Source organism: Ailuropoda melanoleuca, chromosome 9, assembly GCF_002007445.2.
Source record: "Ailuropoda melanoleuca isolate Jingjing chromosome 9, ASM200744v2, whole genome shotgun sequence".
NCBI classification, from domain to species: Eukaryota; Metazoa; Chordata; class Mammalia; order Carnivora; family Ursidae; genus Ailuropoda; species Ailuropoda melanoleuca.
The window spans coordinates 27,570,511-27,591,419 of NC_048226.1; the positions used below are offsets into that span (position 1 = coordinate 27,570,511).

General features: G+C 43.6%; 1 protein-coding gene across 4 annotated transcripts in view; it reads right to left on the reverse strand.

Annotated features, from left to right (window-relative positions):
* Window positions 1-188: 188 nt before the first annotated feature.
* Window positions 189-20,909, reverse strand: part of SCAPER (S-phase cyclin A associated protein in the ER) — a 490,627-nt gene continuing 469,906 nt past the window's right edge. For all 4 annotated transcript variants that reach the window (XM_034668001.1, XM_034667999.1, XM_034668000.1 and 1 more), the window contains 3 exons: window positions 6,433-6,624; window positions 3,541-3,592; window positions 189-1,318 (listed from right to left, as the gene is read on the reverse strand). In XM_034668001.1, the coding sequence (XP_034523892.1) occupies window positions 1,212-1,318; window positions 3,541-3,592; window positions 6,433-6,624 (351 nt within the window). In that variant the 3' untranslated portion in view covers window positions 189-1,211. The remainder of the gene's footprint in view (window positions 1,319-3,540; window positions 3,593-6,432; window positions 6,625-20,909) is intronic.

Below are 20,909 nucleotides of genomic sequence, written 5' to 3' on the forward strand. Positions count from 1 at the left end.
AGAGCGCTCGCCGTTGATTGATTGATTGGATTTTTGGGACCTCTTTATTTTCTCCCGATTTGCAAAGAAGTAAAAACAGCATACACGTAACTCAGCAGCTTTATGAGGCTCCATAAAGAAGTGCCCTGAAAATTAGGTTAAGTTTGCTTTTAAAAAACCGATCGAAATTTCGTATCTTCTGCCCCCCCGCCCCCTCCCCCGCCCCGAGCTCCCTATAGTCTGGTCTTTGACACATATTCAGGCCACTTTTTTCCAACCAGATCTTTTTTTGTTGGTCATGTTTGATCCTTATCTGACAAATTATTACAGATGTCACTCAGTGAACGGCTTAACACTGACCATCGGCTTAAGGTGGAGAGACGATGAGAAGGAGACAGGAGAAGGTCGACGTCTCCGGGCGGACTTCTCACGTTCAACTGTGAGCGGTGCACCGGGTCGTTCACAACTTTTACTCCGAGCCGTTCACAACTTTTACTCCGAGCCCTTCGGCCTTCTGTTTTACTTTACTTCAGCGCTGCTTCATTTCACAGTTACTCAGAAAACACTTCAAGGTGATTCCCTAGGGCTGGTCTTTCGGAGTCGCTAATGTTTATTCTGGAGAATCATTTCAGTTCAGCGGTGCTACAGGAGCTCTCAGTAAGGTCCGCCAGGAAAAGTTGGGCAGACCAATGAATATAATGCCCCCGGCTCAGTTCAAAGAGCCCCCCAAACATATTATGTCATTAGAATACCCAAGCGTTACGAACATCTTTACAACACACCTTGAAAAGGGAAATTTAGAGGTTAACTTGAAGTCTTCAACTAAGATACTCTCAGAGCTGGAGTTAACATTTTTCTTTCAAATTTGTACTGCCTTAATAAGAAAAGTCACCACTGCAAACAGAATAAGTTATTTTATTACAAGAACAAAACAGACTTGCTAATTTTATGTCTAATTTCACCCATATTACAAATGCAAAGTATATATTATCATAGGATGTAGGTTACTGAACTCCAAAATATTGTGCATAAGTGAAATAAACTCAACTTGCAGAATTAGAACATTAAAGTATCTACAATCATTACAAATAGTGCAAAGTATATACCATATCTACAGTGCAGGGGAGAGTATAAACATGTGAAAATGAGCTTCTTAAGGAACAGTTAGAACATTTGTTTCAACAATTTAAAATATTAACAAGGGTACTCAAATACAGAACTAACCAAGTCATTTATTTTTTCTCTTTTTTTAAAAAAAACTGTCGAGCTTCTTCCCAGGTCTCCTGAGGAAATCTGTTAGCCAGCTCAAGATAGTCTTGGGTTGAACCAAGGGATTTTCCTGAGAGGAAAAAAAGAAAATAGTTAAATTCTTTGAAGTTTAAGCAACTGAAATTATTTTGATATCTGACTACAAAATGGAGACATGCACTTCAAATAAGCCATGATGGAAGTTTATATAAAGAAGGTAGCTGACCTAGCTGTATCTACTTATTTTGTGCCTCTAACACATTCAGATATTAACCCCTCTGTAAAACATTACAAAAAATTGTTTTTGGATTCCAGAATAAGAAAATAGGGGCAAGCAAGTATGGTGAACAAAGTAAAATGACAGACATTCCATTCTTAAGATAGCCTGGAAAGGGTAAATCTGTATGTAAACTTGATGTTTGTCTTCTAAAATAGTCTAATTTAAAATATTTTAAGTATAACTTTAAAACTCAAATCTGGCATTCAGTTATCTAAGTAGAGGGAATGAGTAAGAACTCTATCGGTTATTGATGTAGGCAAAGAACCAATGCCATAGCTGGGCAGTGATCAAGCAGCGAGTATTTGAGCACCAAAATTCTTCTTTAGCAATAAGAACGCGCTGCTACCAGAAGCTACCAGGACACTTACAACGCAGGGGCTCACCTGGGCAATGAACTCAAAATGCCTTGAGACATTTTATGGGGACTAAATCTAAGCAAAAGGGGAACAGACTGGCACTTCGTGTGGCATAATCTTTTCTTTTAAACCAAGTAAGCATATCAGGAGCTGTCACCAATATAGGGATGACTCTTGCTGACAGAGGCAGAGAACACACCCCATTTGCTGTACTGTGGAGTAAGCCCATTGTAATTGGGGAAAGCATGGACGTCAGAGAAGATGGGCCCTTGGAAAAGAAAGTAAGTTGAGACTCCCACAGGCCTCAGCCCACCAACCAGACAGAGGCAGCTCTTGGGACGCTGCCTGCCAGATATGGAGCAAATGGTGACTCATCCTCACAGCCAGGAGAAAGGAAGAAAAAAGGTCTATGCTTCTTACTGGCAAAAAAATTACTGTACAATTAAAAATACATTAGAAGATTTTTCAAGCCATTTTCATATATTCAAAATTTAAGACATTGTTTTATAAGAAATAGTAAATTATACTGATTTCTCCCACGTAGTCTCCAATAGCTTAAAAAAAAAAAAAAAAAAAGGCAGTGAGTGAGTCAGGGCAGACCTGAACTTGCACACTAATTCTGGCTTAGACAAATGGTACCAACTATGATTTTTGACTGGAATTTCTGAAAAGGGGCATAGCTTTCTGTTTACTTCTCTGAATGCCTGAATCAATAAAACATGACATTTTTTCATGATACTGTTACAGCTTTATATTCTTTTCTATGTACTTTTCAATACCTGTCCCCTACAGATAATTGGTGCATGCACGTGTGTTTGTGTGTGTGTGTGTGTGTGTGTCTCCAAGGTGACTCCCCCCCCAAGTAAGGGCTACTTGGTGGGTGCCCTAGAGGATCCTGCTGGGAGTGGACCCCTGGCCACTTTAAAGACTATCACACTAATGGAAGAATTGGGGAAATCTGTGTTAGGGTCTCATTAATCAGAGATGCTGTCCTGACAGTCAGATAAAGAGCAGCTTGTACTTCTCAATTACAGTGTGTATAGAATATTTAAAAAAGTAAAAATGCACTTTAAAATTCTACATCTCTAGCTCTGATCATAGAAAACACCTCAGCAAGAATACTACAGGAAAAAAAAAAGCTTGTAAGTCTTTTGGCCTCTGAACTCTTGCTAATCTGATGGCTTTTTCTCCAAGTAAAACAATTTTATACTTTTTATTTTCAATAAAAAAATTCAAGTACTTGAATTTAGGGGGAAAATATGGGCTACTATCATTAATAATTTTATCCTGAACATGGCTAGGAAACCAAACCTATGTGATTTTAGCATTTATGTGAGTAGTGTAGGCCAATATTAATGACCTGCTTGTCTCCCATATTATGAAGCAGCTCTTAAGTAATTATTCACCATTTATTATACCTTGCATGAGGTGAATACAAATTACATAAAGATGTTTTGTGCTTTTCTTTTAGTTTCATAGATTTCTCTGTATATTCTGATGCACTCATGCTTGATGACAAAATCTGTTTCTTTACTACTGAAATATACTTGATAGCCAGATCTCAAATGTTTTAGGTGATGTAATAAATCGATTTCTGTAACAGTTTCAGAGGGTGGAGTTAGAAACATGTCTATTCAGCTAACAAACACATGGCATTTCATTTCAATAGAGACATACCTCTGGGCTGATAAGACTGGTTATCTGCCTGACCTGGAGTATGTACAAAATCCTGTGTGAGACAAGAAAAGTATTTTTATACCAATGCTACGAACAGAGAATTTAGCTGAGGTCAGCTTTAAATGTGCTTCTGAATTCTGAGACAACTATCTTTGCACGACTACTTTGGAGCCCAAATATGAAAGCTTAAGAAGTTGATGTTCAGGGGCGCCTGGGTAGCGCAGTCGTTAAAGCGACTGCCTTCAGCTCAGGGCGTGATTAAAGCGACTGCCTTCAGCTCAGGGCGTGATCCCGGTGTTCCGGGATCGAGTCCCACATCAGGCTCCTCGGATAGGAGCCTGCTTCTTCCTCTCCCTCTCCCCTGCTGTGTTCCCTCTCTCGCTGGCTGTCTCTCTGTCACATAAGTAAAATAAAATCTTTAAAAAAAAAAAAAAGAAGTTGATGTTCAGGTTCTCTTAATTTAAATCAAATAGGGATGACTCACATCTTGCTATGGGATCAGCGGGGGTTATGATGCTGTCTACTGTAGAAACCACAACTTTATTTCAGCTAACAAACTGAAGGCTTTAGCCAGATTTATTATCCTAAAATATGACAGATTTTTAACATTTTTTTAAAAAGCACAATTCTAAAAGCCCTTATATCTTCTGCAGCTAAATCTTAAAAGTCTAGTAATTTTACTTTAAGATGGAAAGTGAAAAATATCGTACATAATATGTAAATTTTCCAAAATCTATGACAAACCACTGCCTCCTACTTTTAGTATCATTTTCTAGTGATATTAATAATCTAACACATGGGGACCTCAAAGAACCATTCTATAAACTAAAATCTAATATATATATATATTTTTTTCTTCTTCAAAGATTTTATTTATTTATTTGACAGAGAGAGAGAGACAGCCAGTGAGAGAGGGAAAACAAGCAGGGGGAGTGGGAGAGGAAGAAGCAGGCTCATAGCAGAGGAGCCTGATGTGGGGCTCGGTCCCAGAACGCCGGGATCACGCCCTGAGCCAAAGGCAGACGCTTAACCGCTGAGCCACCCAGGTGCCCCTAAAATCTAATATATATTCATTCCCCTGATAATAATTATAGAAAACCTGATTCAATTTCACTACTATAAGACGCTACCCCAAATAAGAAATTTCTGTAACATTTATAAAATGTGTGTCTAAACGTATGTTAAATGTGTTATATTAAATTACATTTAAATGTTAGAAATACCTTAAGAACAATATGAGATGGAAACAAGTAATATATATGTTCTTTACTTTACTTTGAATTCTGATATCATTTGTATTTTTATAAATTGTTTTCCAAGCAGTTGAAACTGTAAGGGACTAAGTTGGTACAGATGCAAGATTGTCTTTGCTCAACTATCACTGTCTTGGCTGAGGCCTGTCTGGCCCATCACCCCCTGGCAGCCCCTATCCCTCTTCCCTGCCTTACTTTTCTGCACAGTGCTTAACACCATCTGACATGCTATTTGTTTGACTTATTTTTGTTTGTTTGTTTGACTCCCCCCACTGTAATGAAAGATTTATAAAGGCAGGGATTTTTACCTTTCTTCACTGCTGTATTCCCAGTGCCTAGAACAGTGCCCAGTACACCAGAGGCACTCAAAAATTATTGAATAAGAGAATGAATTTTAAGATCACAGTTTTAAAAATCCTCTATACTGCATTTTCTATTTAAATTTTAATCCTAAGGCTTTAAGAATGTATGAGAATTCTTAAATGGTGCTATGATGGTTATGTAAGACTGTATTAAGATTTTAATTTAACCATAAGATTTTTTTTTTGAAAATCCATACCTTAACCTATGGATCTGAATATCTTTGAAAAAATTTTCAGAAAATAGAACCTAGACTCAAAGAGAATAACTAAGCTGAAAGTAGACATTTCTAAACAAAACTGATCTAGTTGTGTTTATTAATTGGTCATCTAACAGAGGATAGTTTTAAAAAAATGTAAACCACTAACTGCTTATGTCTAAGGTGAAGAAAGCTTGCTTCTGTAGCTATCCCAACCAGCCGGGCAGGATCGCATCCTTTCAACAATGATATACATACATATTAGCCAGAATAAGGAACAACACTAATACAGAGCTCCGCTTTTTGTTTCATTATTATGAACAGAAAACATTGTCTTTTCATCACATGTACGTCATGGAACAAAAACACACTGGTTTTTATGGTAGAACATTTCAAAGGAAATGGAAGATTTTCAGCAACTAATGATCACAATGACAGAAAAAAAATGACAGGATTAGCTATTAGCGAATGTTACAGAATGGCCAACTTGATTTTCTATTGTCGGTTGACTGAGTTAATTTAGATGTGGAAACACTGCTTTGCTGCAGCGCTAATTCTGATTCCAGTCCTATAGACTTGAGCTGGATCAGAAAAACGTAAGGCCATTCTTACAAGCGTTAGATCTTTTTACAAAGCAATATAACAGGGTTTTATGACACATACACACATGTGTGTATGAATCATACTTATTTAAAAACTTACAAATCAACTGAAGTTTTACTTGATCTTTCTTCTGCAATCCTTATCTATTCCCCATAGCTAGACTAAAAACTAGATGAATGTAAATGCTAAAGCCTTACAGAAGTCTGGCCATCTTTTTAAAAACATTTCCTTGCTGTGAGTTTACCATTCCATCAACTGGGAAAATATTTTCTTGAAATCCTCCAAGTAGAAGTTATACAACACTCAACCCCAGTTTTACTATTCTCTTATCTTAGAAATTAATTTTCAAGCACAGAAATACGTGAAAAATTTAAAAGATACTGTGGATGGCAAGAGTAAACAGCTGGTTCACTTTTCCTTTTCAACTGCATTAGCTCACACATAAAGCCAGAGGATCGGGCATAAGACAGAAGGTACCTGAATGAACGTGGCCAGTAAAACACAGCTCATCTCTTGCTCCAGAATGATCTTGTTCTGACGGTTGTTGTAACAAGCAGCGATAAGTGAAGGGAACAGCACTTTGATCAGCCGTGGGTCACTGAAATACTGGAAGGGCAGCTGGCAGAGCTTCTGCAGCACGGTGGGGTGGCGGCCAGACTGTACGATGACCTGAAACAGAGGAGGGAACCTAGGTCAACTGCCAGAAAGCCGTGCCTGCCCCTTCCTCCTGCATCCCCCACCAGTGTCTGTGAGACCATGGAGAACACGCGGAAGGAGCGGAAGGAGAGAGAGGGGGGAAAAAAGAGACTCCGAACTCCTAAGTGATATTTGAAAGGAACAGAAAGTAAGGAAATCTCATTCCCTAACTTAAGGAAGAGATCCCCAAAGTTCTGCAGCCATTTGTACTCCACAGTGAAGAGCACGGCTGCCATGGAGAGAGGATGCCTATAAAATGGATTCAAGAAACACACTGCTTTAACAAAGCGCCCTGCCCCCACCCTCCCCCTTAAAGCAGAGCAGCCCTATTCCTTGAAACCTGCAAAGAGCTTGCTCAGAAGAAAGATGCCTTCTCCTACCCCTCTGCTGGCGGCAGTCTTCCCCTAACCTAGCTCCTGGAATGCACTGAAGGTGGACAGACTATTCAGTATGCAGATGAGCCCTTGGAAAGGAGAGGGGACTGTGAGAGGAGTGGGAAGTTTCAGCGAGCACAGCCTCCAAAAGACCCTTCCTCTGATGATCCACATTCCTTATCTGCGTTTCCATCAGTGCCATTGAGTCTAAAAGGAGAGTTGTTTAGATAAATGAGACCCTAGTCTTGAAGCAGTCTAGGTTTACAACCGTGTACATTTCAAGAAATGGGGCAATGCAATTAATGGGCTTGCAGGGAAGCCCTCCTAATTTACTCCCTAGGCCTACATGATAAACTAAGAAATGCCAAAATGAGATCTGTTTCAAGTAACCTTGATTAGACGGTTCTAATATGAAAGAGCTGGGTGACCCAAAGCCCACTTCTTGGTATAAGAGGAAACTCAAAGAAAGTTAGGACCACTGTAAAATCTAAGGTCAGGACTGTAAATTGTACTTGGAAAAACGTAATTTTACAGGTACACACCCTGAAAGGACTGCATTCAAATTAAAACCAGAAGGACAGAATGAAACAGCAGAGGCAGGAGAAACATAAATTACAGGGATTTACAAGTTTTCAAAGTACTTTTAACAATACTTTAAGAACACACTCTCAGATGATAATGCAGTTTGGTTTAAGAACAAAATCAACAAAGTAATAGTTCACATATTTTAGTTCAATAGCTAAAATGACATCAAAAACCTTTAGAGAATGTTGATAGGGACTTGTTAATACCTTCAAATCCAGCAGGAATTTTAAAGACTCAGCGTGACAATTCAGCACATGGCTATGCGCTGCCATTTCTGACCACTGGCTGCGGAAAATATGTCCCATCATCTATTTTATTGATAAAGCATTTACTTAAAGCTTTATTTTAATTATTAGCTACAAATTTTGTAGCACAGCCAAATGACCACGACTTTAGAATTTATAATGATACCATTATTACGAGTCTCTTAGATTCCCCCCTGTCCAAAAATGAAGCAGTAGTTGTTTTCTTTGGAACTTCATTGTTAAAACGCTATTACTGGAAGATTCACTAATTGAAAAGATATTAAACGGGCCAGTGTGGCTGGCACAGGCACAGTGTTAACTCAAAGATGACAACTCCTGGTTCCTGGTAAATGAGCAGCGTGCAAGCGTAACGAGAACCTCCTCCACCTGGACTGCTGACCCTCACTGGGCCGAAGGAGAGCCCCTCAGGGGCCTGTCAGTCCCCTCCAGGAATGGAGCTGGCTCTCGTGGGCCTGTTGGAGAAGTGAGTTTACAGAGGTCACCAGCAGTGTCGTGAGATGCCCTGCCAGAGGCAACTACTTTCAGTCCCTACAGTGTAGAAGACACAAACGGACCTACCTGGTAGGGTGCTCTACCCACAGGACCACCCGGGCTAGAACTCACTCAGGCTATAGGTAAGGGTCTGCCAGGGGTGGTAAGGGCCACACCGCCTGGCTTGGCTGTGAGCCAGAGTGGGGCATCTTGTCGGCACTGTCCTTTGAACCACATTTCAGACATGGTAGGAAGATAGGATTAGGAGGTCCAGGAGGGGGCCAACCTGTAGCACTGAGACTTGGTGGGCAAGACCACTCCTGTGGCAGTTTGCTGTCAGTGAGCACAGCTGAGTGGCCAGCTGCGTTAGGCTCAACACTTCCCATAGAGGCAGGGAAGCAAGGCTGGGGGACAGAGAGCATGACCTTACTGCACAGGCCTTGGGCACCGGGACAGAGTTGCCCGAGAGGCTTTGTACAGATCAGGGGCTGAGGGCAGGGCTCAAGTTTATTTTATCCAGTCACTTGCTCCCTGGCCTTGGGGTGGTCAAACGTCACCATGAGCTGCTCCAGCTTTCCAAAGTCAATAGCGAGTCATCATGGAATAGGAAAGTCTTGGCGAATGAATGAAATGGAAACAGTTGAGAAAAATCTCAGATTTATAATGATGTTTTCTCTATACATGCCTTCCTGATGGAGCTGTAACTAAGTCAGGAACTATTGGTCTGTCACCTTTCTCCAGACAAGTGGCTGCCGATAAGACCTAAGGTGAGCACCATCCTGAGCCTGACCAGGCCAGCTGCCCTTCCTTTCAGGGTACACAGGCCAACACATACCCAGGGGGGCTCCCCACAGAGCTCCTTTCCAGACAAGTGCCCCAAGAGAAAGGAGGTGCCTGGCTGTAGATTTCAGAGTCATCAGTTAGACAGCACGTAGGGGGCTGGTAGGGCTCCAAATAATAGGAAGACTCCCTCTCCAATATGATGTCCATTTTCAGATGCAGAGCAGGGCTCCAAGGAAACCAGGGGAATGTCCAGCAACATTCAGATGTTGAAATTGAACTTTCCCCTTGCTCTTAGGTGCTAACTAAGGAGCTGGGAGGCCTGGGTTCCTGCCCTTACTCCGGGCACCAACTCATTGCATAACCCTGGGAAAGTGGTTCAATTTCTCTGGGTTTCAAAGTGGAGAATTTTTTCAGAAGTAAACTTTTCATCAAAGTATAACATACATGCACCTCTTAAGTTAATAGCTCAATTTTTAGAAAGTGAACATACCCATGTCACCAGTACCCAAATAAAAAAAGGGAACATGACCAAGGGTGTTGGATCTTTAAATATATTCCTTCTCACTCAAAATTAGATTCCTACACTTTGAATTTAAGACAAATCATATGGAAACTATTTGTACTAGAACATAAGAGAAAGTACTATGCACAGCACAGGTCCCTCCTCTGGTCTTCTCAGCAGAGGCCAGTGGGCATAATTCCACTATCAATGAAGGACATCTTTTACCCAAATGCCCTGGTATTTGCCACTTTTTTTCTTTAGTATGATTGACAAGGGATTGAAGGAATGAGGGAGGGGGAGGGAACTCCCACTCTCTCTTCGTTTTGGAACTATCAACAGTTCTGGGAAGAAGGGCTTTAAAAGAAGGAAAGTTCCATGCTGCCAATGTGTGCTACAGCCTGGTGGAGGGCCAGGAGGATCCGAATGCTATGTTAAGAAGGAATCTAGTGTAAAAAAAAAAAAAGTTTTTTTTAAAAAGAATCTGGATCAGACAAGTGGATGGGCTGATTCTTTCATCTGCTGACGTCTGGCCACCCACCAGCTCCAATCTTTGCGTGTTCTACAAAGGAGAGAGTATAGTTGAAGTATAGTTTGGTGCAGTGAGAGAGAGAGCCAGGAGAGAGCTCTAAATTCAGTGGACATTTACTGAGTGCTTCCTGGGCCACGTGCTATAGGAACACAGAGAGAATCCATGCTTTAGCTCTCGGGGAGAGGAGGTATGTACACAAGTGACAACGAATACAAAGGAGACTGGGTCATCAGACAGGGGAGGACAAAAGATTAGGGGACCCTGTGGGAGGGAAGGATTACTCCTTAGGTGAATGTGGAAGGCTACACTGAGAAGGTGGGTTGGACCTTCAGGGACAATTGGTGGAGGAATTTTAGGTGGAGAGAAGCTCCCAGATTCAAATACCAGCCTGTTTGACTCTGTTCAGGCTGCCATAACAAAATACCACAGAGTGGGCAGCTTAAACAACCGTTCTGGAGCCTGAAAGTCTAAGATCAGGAAGTCAGTATGGCTGATGAGCGCTTTCTTCCTGGTGTGCAGACCTACACCTCCATGAGTCCTTTCCTCGGTGAGTGCACACGGAAAGAGAGAGCTCTCTTCCTGGTCTTACAAGGCCATCAATCCTGTCTCATTAAGACCCCACCCTTATGACCTCATTTTTCTCCAAGTACAGTCACATTGGGGGGTTAAGGTACAAAATATGAATTTTGGGGGGACACAACTCAGCCCATAGCACAGTGCTAACTGATTCCTCATTTCCCCTGGCCAGAATAATGTTTCATTAGAAAGACTACCCTCGCTAACCAGGTGTATTTCAGGGCTGATTGGGAATCAACTGTTGTCTCTCAGTGGCCATAAGCCACGAAACTACAGCTCAAGGTGCTTGCTGTTGGGTAGCCCTGGGCTCCAAGGCTAGCTCTGTTCAGTTAACCAATTTGAGACTCAGGGTCCTTTCTATAAAATAGGGATAGCTATTCTGCACAGCAAAGAAAACCATCAACAAAACTAAAAGATAACCTACAGAATGGGAGCAGATATATGCGAATGACATAAGGGGTTAGTATCCAAAATGTATAAAGAACTTAGAGGGGTGCCTGGGTGGCTCAGTCAGTTAAGCATCTGCTTCTTGATTTCGGGTTGGGTCATGATCTCAGGGTGCTGAGACCAAGCCCTGCTTTGGGCTCCTCACTGGGCATGGAGCTTGCTTTTGATTCTCTCTCTCTCCCTCTGCCCCAGCCTCCACTCCTGCTCGCATGCGTGTTCTCTCTCTCTTAAAAACAAAACAAAACAAAACAAAAAACCAAAAAACCAAACTTATACAACGTAACACCCAAAACCCAAATAATCCAATTAAAAATGGGCAGAAGACACGAACAGACATTTCTCCAAAGAATAGATCTGAATGGGCAACAGACACATGAAAAGATGCTCAACATCACTCATGGTCAGGGACGCGCACATCAAAACCACAACGAGATAGCAGCTCACAACTGTCAGAATGGCTAAAATCAAAAACACAAGAAATACCAAGCGTGGGTCAGGATGCAGAGAAAGGGGAATCCTCTTGCAGTGTTGGTGGGAATGCAAACTGGTGCAGCCACTCGAAAACAGTATGGAGGTTCCTCAAAATATTAAATAGACTTACTATATGATCCAGTAATTCCACTAGTGGGTATTTATCCAAATAAGACAAAAACATTAATTCAAAATGATATACGGACCCATATATTTATTGCAGGATTATTTACAACAGCCAACTTAGGGAGCAGCCTGCCTGGCCATCGACAGATGAATGGATAAAGAAGATGCGGTGTATATATATGATGGAATATTACTCGGCCATCAAAAGAATGGCATCTTGCCATTTGCAATCATGTGGATGGAACTAGAGGGCATAATGGTAAGTGAAAGAAGTCAGTCAGAGGGGCACCTTTCCCCACCCTGCTCATGTTCTCTCTCTCTCTCAAATAAATAAATACATCTTTTAAAAAATTATTAAAGAAGTCAGAGAAAGACAAACACTTATATGTGGAATTTAAGAAAGAAAACAAATGAGTAAAGAAAAAAAGACAAACGAAAAACAGACTCAACCATACAGAACAAATAAACTGTTCCCAGAGGGGAGGTGAGTGGGGGGAGGGTGAAACAGGTGATGGGAATCAGAGTACACTTGTCATCATGAGCACCCAGTAATGCATAGAGCTGCTGAATCGCTATATTGCACACCTGAAACTAATAGAACACTGTATGTTAACTACACTGGAATTGAAAGAAAAAAAAGAGGTAGATGTCAGCCTTCAGGGTTTAGATGAAGAGCAAGTGAGACAGTGTCTGTGACCATAATGTAAAAAACATATTAGTTATGAGGGTGTGCTTAGCTCACCAGTTCCGCTGCTCCAAGTCTTCTCCTGCTGGATCTGGCTCCCACATACTGGTAGGACCAGAAGTCCCCTCCCGGTATGAGGCCTAATGAGTGCCTTCCATCATCCCACCCCCATCTCTCCATAAGGGCCACTCATTAGAACGCAGGTCTGACAGCAGCAGGCCCTGCATTCCGGCGGGGCTCCCTGGCAAGCTTCATGCTACCTGGGAAGCCACTGCTGCGGCCTCTCCCTGGCCCTGCTTGCACAGGACAGAGCTATGCAAACAGAGCTGGGGATGCCAGCCAGGATCTTGTGGTGATGGGGTAGGAAGTGCATTCTGACAGCTCTGAAAAGAAAATCCAGCATAAGCACGATCCAAGAAACAGAGGTAAGTGGTACAGAGAAAGAGAGGCTTAGCTAACTGTGTGTGTGTGTGTGTGTGTGTGTGTGTGTGTGTGTGTGTGTCTTGAGGCTGTTGTGCTAGACTTGTCAATCTGAAAACAGAGCAGGAAGGGCTAAAGCTAATAGGCTTGTGTTGTGGGCTCCTGATTCAGACCCAGGATGAGCTTCCCTCGAAGCACTTAAGGAAATCCTTAAGCCCAGGAAGTCTGCCCAGGCAGCACAGCCAGAGACAGCCTTTCCTTTTCAACCCCAAAACATGGCAGCAGGGATCACAATGTAAGTGTGTACAGCTTCATTTGCAGTTTCCAAAGGGCAGGAACTGTGTCTTTTACTCTGTGTGCTCCGCTGCTCTCCTGGAGGGCTAGGCACGTGGGAGTTACTGGAATGAGTGAATCAAAGTGACAGAGAGTTCCTAGTTAACAAACTCATCTGTGCCTGGCCCTGGGGAAGAATCCTACTATATCTCTTCTTATTAGGTACAGAGTCCATTTTCTGACTCAGAGGTTTCAGTGGTCTTCACATCATGTTGCCTCAGGTCTGCATATGTTGTCCCTTGTTGTAGAATGAATGTTTGTGTCCCTCCTCCACTCGTATGTTGAAATCCTAACCCCCAGTGTGATGGCATCAGGAGGTGGGCCTTTGGGAGGTGATTTAAGATGACAACGGTGGACTCTCATGAATGGGATTAGTGTCCTTGTAAAGGGGACCCCAGAGTGCTCTCAGGGCACTGTGAGAATAATAGAAGAGAATACCCTGTGAGAATAAAAGCAGCTGGCAGTCTGCAACCTGGAAGAGGGCCCTCCTCAGAACCCGAGCAGGCTGGCACCTTGATTTCAGACTTCCAGTCTCCAGAACTGTGAGAAACACACTACAGCCCAAACTGACTACTAAGACGTCCCTAAAGAATGAATTTTGTGATAAGTTGTCTTCTACCCTAGAAGGAAGTTGGGTTCGGGGACCTCAGGGTCCTGAGCACCAGTTCAGCTCTCCTTGGCCTGGTTCTAGGGACAGGTCTGGAAAAGATCCAAGTCCCCCCCCGCCCGTCCCCGGGGGTAGTGGGTGACATTGGTCTCTCATTGGATGTGAAGGAATCCAAAGTCTTCTGTGACACTGCACTGCTAGAACCTCAGGCTCGCTCGCCACGACTTCCAGCCTGTCACTGGCAGAGACAGGCCTTAGCAGTTACAAAGCGCCCCCACCGGCATTGTCTGAGTCTCTGCGTACTCTCTGATGCGGGCAGACAGGGACCTCTAACACTCAGAAAGTTCCAGAGACTCGCCCCAGACCCCCCAGCCAGTCACTGGCAGAGCTGGGCTCGGACAAGTCCTCTGACCGAGTGGTGGCCTCTCACCTCCCGGCACGTCCAGGGCTCTCAAACTCATGAGGCCACCGCTTCCTGGACACAGGGCTCCTGTCCTGGGCCAGAGTTCATGCCCACGTCTGGCCGCCAGCCAGCTTCTCGCACACCTCTGCCAGCGCACGAAGGGGAGGACGACACGCAGCATTCTACAAAGACACACCCACCGACAGACACAGATTAAACCGACACAAAAGGCCTTTCTTCAAAAACCTATATTCTGCTTGGCGAGGTATCAAATAACCAGCTCTTGGCTGTGCTGGGTGGTGCCAAGGGTTTGCCTCCAATCATCAGACGTAAGACTCTGAAAGGGGGGTCGGCGAGAGAGCCCAGCGCTGCAGGGACGGGGCTCCACAGTGAGCGCGGGCTTGCGACTCTTGCCGCCGCCGTCTGCTGAGTTTTGAGTGCCCGCAGAGCTGGCCTTATACTTCTGACACAAACACTATCGGGTATAATACACTTAAAATGTTAATCCTTTGTATAACCCGAATAGTTTTTCCCAACAGTTAAATTTAAAAAAGAAAAAAAAAAGTGGGGTACTGCGTAGTTGTGAGTTTGGTTTAGAAATGGAATAGGCCTGGGAGAGTCCGTAGCTTTTACATCTGTAACTCGACAACTGCTGCACTCATTTCCCAGGATCCCAAGGAGAGTGGCTAGGAAGGCCTGTGGGGTCTATCCTGTTATATAAATGGAAAACAGCCGGACTCTTCTTACCCAGAGGGCTCCTTTCCTCCAACTGTGACTACCTGGAATTCAGCCCAGAACCAGGAAGTGAGCAAGCAGGCCTCTGAGCAGACAAATTAGTCTATTCATCAAATGTTTACTGAGCATCTAATCTGGCCAAGTGTGGTATGAGGCACCTGGAAGGGGGTAGTGACAAGTCACAGACATCCCTGCCCTCAGAGTGCCCAGTCTTTCCATGAAATCCACGTAGGGAAGTTCTGCAAGCTCCAATTCAGTCTACCAATTTACGTTTCAGAAGCAAGCCTAATAAAAGTGGTTTTCTGGCCTACAATAGATTGGAATCAGCAAATTAGGAGACTGCTGGAGACAAACTGACAACAGGAAGAAATATAGTATCAGCCAACACTAATAAATGAAGAGGTGGGAATTAAAATTATTTTGAACAGAAATGAAAATTCAAAAAGTTGCCTGGAACCACTTGGTGTAAGATTAAATATCCCTACCCTTTTCAGTTTTGTTTTTTTTTTAAGATTTTATTTATTTTCGGGGCGCCTGGGTGGCACAGCGGTTAAGCGTCTGCCTTCGGCTCAGGGCGTGATCCCGGCGTTGTGGGATCGAGCCCCACATCAGGCTCCTCTGATATGAGCCTGCTTCTTCCTCTCCCACTCCCCCTGCTTGTGTTCCCTCTCTCGCTGGCTGTCTCTATCTCTGTCAAATAAATAAATAAAATCTTTAAAAAAAAAAGATTTTATTTATTTTCGAGAGAGAGCATAAGCAAGGGGAGGGGCATAGAGAGGGAGAGAAGCAGACTCCCCGCTGAGCAGGGAGCCCAATATGGGGCTCGATCCCTGGACCCTGAGATCATGACCTGAGCCGAAGGCAGATGCTTAACCGACTGAGCCACCCAGGCGCCCCTTTTCAGTTGGTTTTGAGAACATTACCATATTGCAGTAAAGTATCTTATTAATTATAACCCATTATCTTTACTTAGGACTCTACACTTTAAAAACTTTGTTTCCACACACATAGTAATCCTCATGTGCCTAACACTATGATAGATACTCATTTCTTTTTTTTTTTTAAGAAAGATTTATTTATTTATTCTATAGAGAGAGTGAGCGAGTACATGCACGCATGGGTGGGGGAGGGGCAGAGGGCGAGTGAGAGCAGCAGACGCTGCTGAGCGCGGAGCCGCGCACAGAACTCCATCTCACGACCCAGAGAACATGACTGAAGCCAAAACCAAGAGTTGGATGCTTAACTGACTGAACCATCCAGGTGCCCCAAGATATTATTTCTTAAGGCATCCAAAAATATATGATGTATAAAGTATAATTTAAGAAGGCAGGAAGCTCTAATATTAAAAAAATAACAAATAGTTAATGTTAAATAAACATCATGTCTTAAAGGTAATTTTGGTCATTTGCAAATGGCCACTTATATGTGAACGACTCCTTCCCCAATGATACCAAAACCATGACACTAAATAACAGCAATAAGCTAGAGAAATGTTCCACAGTGGTTTCTTGCCTACGTATGTAAATATGTATGTATGTGTCTACCTGTTAATCATAGATACAACCATAGTGGCCTATAGTAAACTCTTCAGCTCTGTAGAAATCACCTACATTTAGGGAAACAAAACAGAAAATAGAAAATGGTCAAATTCTGTTTTAGCTACTTGTACTCTATGAATCCTGATGATTTTGCTAGGATCTAAGAGTGATCTGGAATTTCCCCCTTATTTAGAAGGAATTCCATCAATGGTTTTAAAAATCTCTGCATTTTGTTATTTATTTATTTATCCTCAGAATGCCTGCTGGCAAGTTTCTAAATACTTTTATGTCCTCAGGACCCCAGCCCTGTGTCTGCCATGGACCAGAAGACAGAACCATACACATGGCCCTGCCTGGCTCCAGGCACACGAACACTTGTTTAGGCAAAGAACAGATGTAAATCCCCAGGTTTCAAGAGTCTCAAGGCTGTAAGCTCTGTAGGGACAGGGGCTATGTCCCTTTTATTCACTGCTACGTCCCTAATGCCTGGTATGGTGCCTAGCGCAGTGTCTGACAAATAACAGGTGCTTCTGACTAGCAGGGGAGTGAATGAATGAGGGCTGAGCTTTGGCTCCTAAACCCAATTCCGGGGCCACATTAGGGCCCTGGGCTTACTCAGGTCAGAGCTTCGAGGGCCTCAGGGGACACCATCTTTGGATGCACAAGCGGACTGGGTATTCTGGCTGGCACCCTAGGGAACTCAGCAGCTTCCTGGCACAACAGTCCGGAGAGTAGGGGTAGCGTGGGGCAGGGACAGCCGCTTTCAGCAAGCCCTGTGAGCTGGTCAAACTGAAGGCTAAGCCAGTTCTGTCAGTCAGTGTGGTAGGGTGAGTGGAGAATACACTCACACAGACACGTATACAAATAGTTAAATCTCACCAAGCAAATTCTTTATGCCTAAGAATTCTTGTTTTGCTTTTTTCCTTTTCTTGTCAGAGACAAGATGTCCTCAACAGAGGGGCAAAAATAGGTGTCTAGACATCTAAATTCATTAAAAGAGACAGCAGAGAGAGTCTGTAAATCATTGGAACAAAGAATATTTTTTCTAGCAAACCAGAAACAAAGTAGTTGTTACATTCCTCTCCATAACACTGATCTTGCTACAATGCTGAGTGAAGAGGCAGCAGCCACGGTGGCCAGGCCAAGCCGCTCTGTCCACATGGCTCTTGACCAGTCTTGTCATACCTGAAGCCCGGGCCCGGGGTAGAAACAATGTGACAGGAGGGGCCTTGAGGCCAGTGACCTCTATGAATCATAGAAAGAAAATGGCATGCCCCAAACACATACACCTTATTTCTCTAACCTGATGCCCTGTGGATAGAGTAGAGAGGTTATAGAAGCCGCTTTATTTAAATATCACAGGAGAAAAATTTGAAGAGTCTGTCCACAGACATAAGCCAATCAAATTCAGAGCAGAGAAACACAGAGAGTCCCTTGGTTAGCACTGCAAATAAGTTTCTCTCCTCCCAGACTTGCTCCTGCCATAAAATAGATTTCTAGGCTGAGATTAAATGCAGAGGTCTTGGCAGACTGCGTGGGAGGTAGGCCCTTTAAGCATGAGCCTTCTTCCTGGTGGTCTCAGGGATTCATTGCTGTCAGGCACCAGCACAGTGTCAACGAGGAAGGAGAGTGAGGAAGGGAAAAGGGAGGAAAGCAGCCAGGGTCAGGAGGAGAGGCTAAAGCCAGTAGTTGGGGGTGTGGCCTCTCACAAGTTTTGGAGAGCACGTGATCCTATGCAAACAAGGGTTTCCTCTTGTAGTAAGGGGTGAGTGGCTGTCCTCCTGTGTCCCTCCAGGGAAACTGGGAAGGCCCCTGACTTGCTGTTCTCTGCTTCCTCAGGGAGATGGGCTATGTGCTGGTTACCACCAGCAGAAGGATGCCAAAGAGGCATCTGGGCAGGCTACGGCCTCAACCAACACTGCGCTCCCACAGCGGAGAATAACACTTCAGAACCAGGGCCACCTGCTCCGTCCTGAGGCTCCAGCACAAAAATCCCGATGCCTGTCTTCCTAGTCCCCACCAACTGGAATGACTTTGAGACATAGTTTGAACATATCATCTCCTGCTAGTAACGTTTAGGGGCGTCTCATCATCTCCTACAGGTGAAATTCCCAAGGTCTTCTCTACACACAGGTCTCTTCCTGACCTGGGCCCGGCAAGCTGTCACTCTAAGCTCGTCCTCTTTCCCCCACCTCTTAAGCTCCAGTCAGAGTAAACAGCCTGCTGTTCCCTGAACCTGCCAGGCTATTTTACATCTCAGTGCCTTTGGTTGTGCTCTTTCCTATGCCTGTCCAATGTCTTTTCTACCTTGCTACCAAGTATCTCTTCCAGTTTCAGATATCAGCCAAAGCACCACCTCCACCATGAACTATCTCCCAGAGGAACTCCAGCAGAGTCAGGTTTGTTTATGGTCTGCCCCTCCTTTACCTCCCAGAATGTCAGCGACTGGAGGGCAGGGACTTTGTCTATTTTGTTTCCCACTGCATCCTGGTGTCCAGAGCAGTGCCTGGACCACTGCAGGCACCTGTTAAATGTTTGCTGAAGGAAGGACGCGGAAGGACTGAGTCTCTGCACTGATGGCACTACTCCTAGGCTGTGGGTTCCACAGGACAAGATCTGGGTTGTACTCATTTCTGCATCTCCCAGAGGCTGGGCATTTAGCAAAAGTGGACATGCGAGAGAGGGAATGAGTGATGAGTACTCATGGGGACACAGAGCTCACACTACTGGCATTTCCCCAAGAATAAGTCACCTCCAGCATTCTGTTCTGTGTTAGAGCCTCTTTTTCCTTCTTTCATGTTGTCTGTGAGAAGAGTTACCTTTCAAATGAGGCATGCTCTAAATTCCCCTTCAAACACATCTTGCAGCACAAGAAGGTTGGGCTAGATTATCTTACACACTTGGCTAACCCTAAAAGTCATGGATGCTAAAGCTGTCAGGGACTATACTCAAAAGTGCTGCTCCAATTCAATTTATGTCCGAGAAAGAACCTTGTTGAGAGAGCACAGACCTTGGAAATAATACAGACTCATCATATCATCGTACGTTTGAGGGACTACTTTATTTTGGACTTTCTGTTTATTTGCATTATCTACCACAGGATGGGGGGAGGGGCAGAGGGGGAAGGCTGGTCACAGAAAGCCTTAGATAGTATGTCAGGAGGCTTGATGCCAGTGCCTTTGAGCAGGTCCTTCTCCTCCTTGGCAATGAGGGGAGTTGGACTAAATCGTCTCTGAAGACCTGTAAACTTGCAGAAATAATAAAATCCTGTGCTATGCGTATTCACACACGAGCACCTTACACTGCTTGGACCTGCACAGATATTACATTTAAATATGGTAAAAAAAAACAACTTACTTTTTTTTCTTAAGAATGAATAAAAGAGTCACCATACAAAACATGCTGCCCACGAATTCTCAACTAGTAGCTGTTCCGATTTTCTAAAGCAGCCTCTTTAAGACGAAAACTTGTAATTACACCTCACATAGACACACACAGTACTGGCAAGATTATGTCCATCACAGACCAACAGGATGTGTGTGTGAGGGAGGTGGATAAGTAACGCATTTAATAATGCCCTAAAACACAAATATTCCAAGTGGGCTTTGGGTCACTGCTGCGAGGAGAACTTGGGTCAAACCTTGGGTGGTGTGAGAAGAGCAGGGTTAATAAATGCAGAGCGAAGGCTAATAGATTTTCTGGTCACATCCTAGCAGCAGTCAGAGAGCACGGATGCATTCCATGGAGCATTTATGGGCTCACTAGCACTAGTCTATGACAATTTTATTTAATCATAAAAATATAATAGTAGTCAAATCTTTTTGTAGTTTCAGTTTACTGCTTTTTCGAGTGAAATAAATGGTCTCTCAGATTTCTTTTGCTTTCATCTCGCTGCTCTAAGTACAGTAGGATAAGGTTCCAATTAAGACCCATTAAATGTTCACATTGATTCATGTGAGCCATTTTCCAGTTTCTTTTCCTAACACAACTCAATGCACCTCTGAGCTATCTCTGTGGTGTGTTTTCAGTTTAGCAGTTGCCCGTACAAAAGAGAATGATTTGGGTGGGAGGTCTCCCTTCCTCCTGCTTCTCCAGCCCAAAGTGGTGAGTGGAGATTCTCTCCTTCAGTGCCCTCCAGACAAGCATATGTTTTTTTTTTTAATTATTATATTATGTTAGTCACCATACAGTACATCCCCGGATTCCGATGCAAAGTTCGATGCTTCATTAGTTGCGTATAACACCCAGTGCACCATGCAATACGTGCCCTCCTTACTACCCATCACCAGTCTATCCCATTCCCCCACCCCCCTCCCCTCTGAAGTCTTCAGTTTGTTTCTCATAGTCCATAGTCTCTCGTGTTTCATTCCCCCTTCTGATTACCCCCCCTTTCTTTATCCCTTTCTT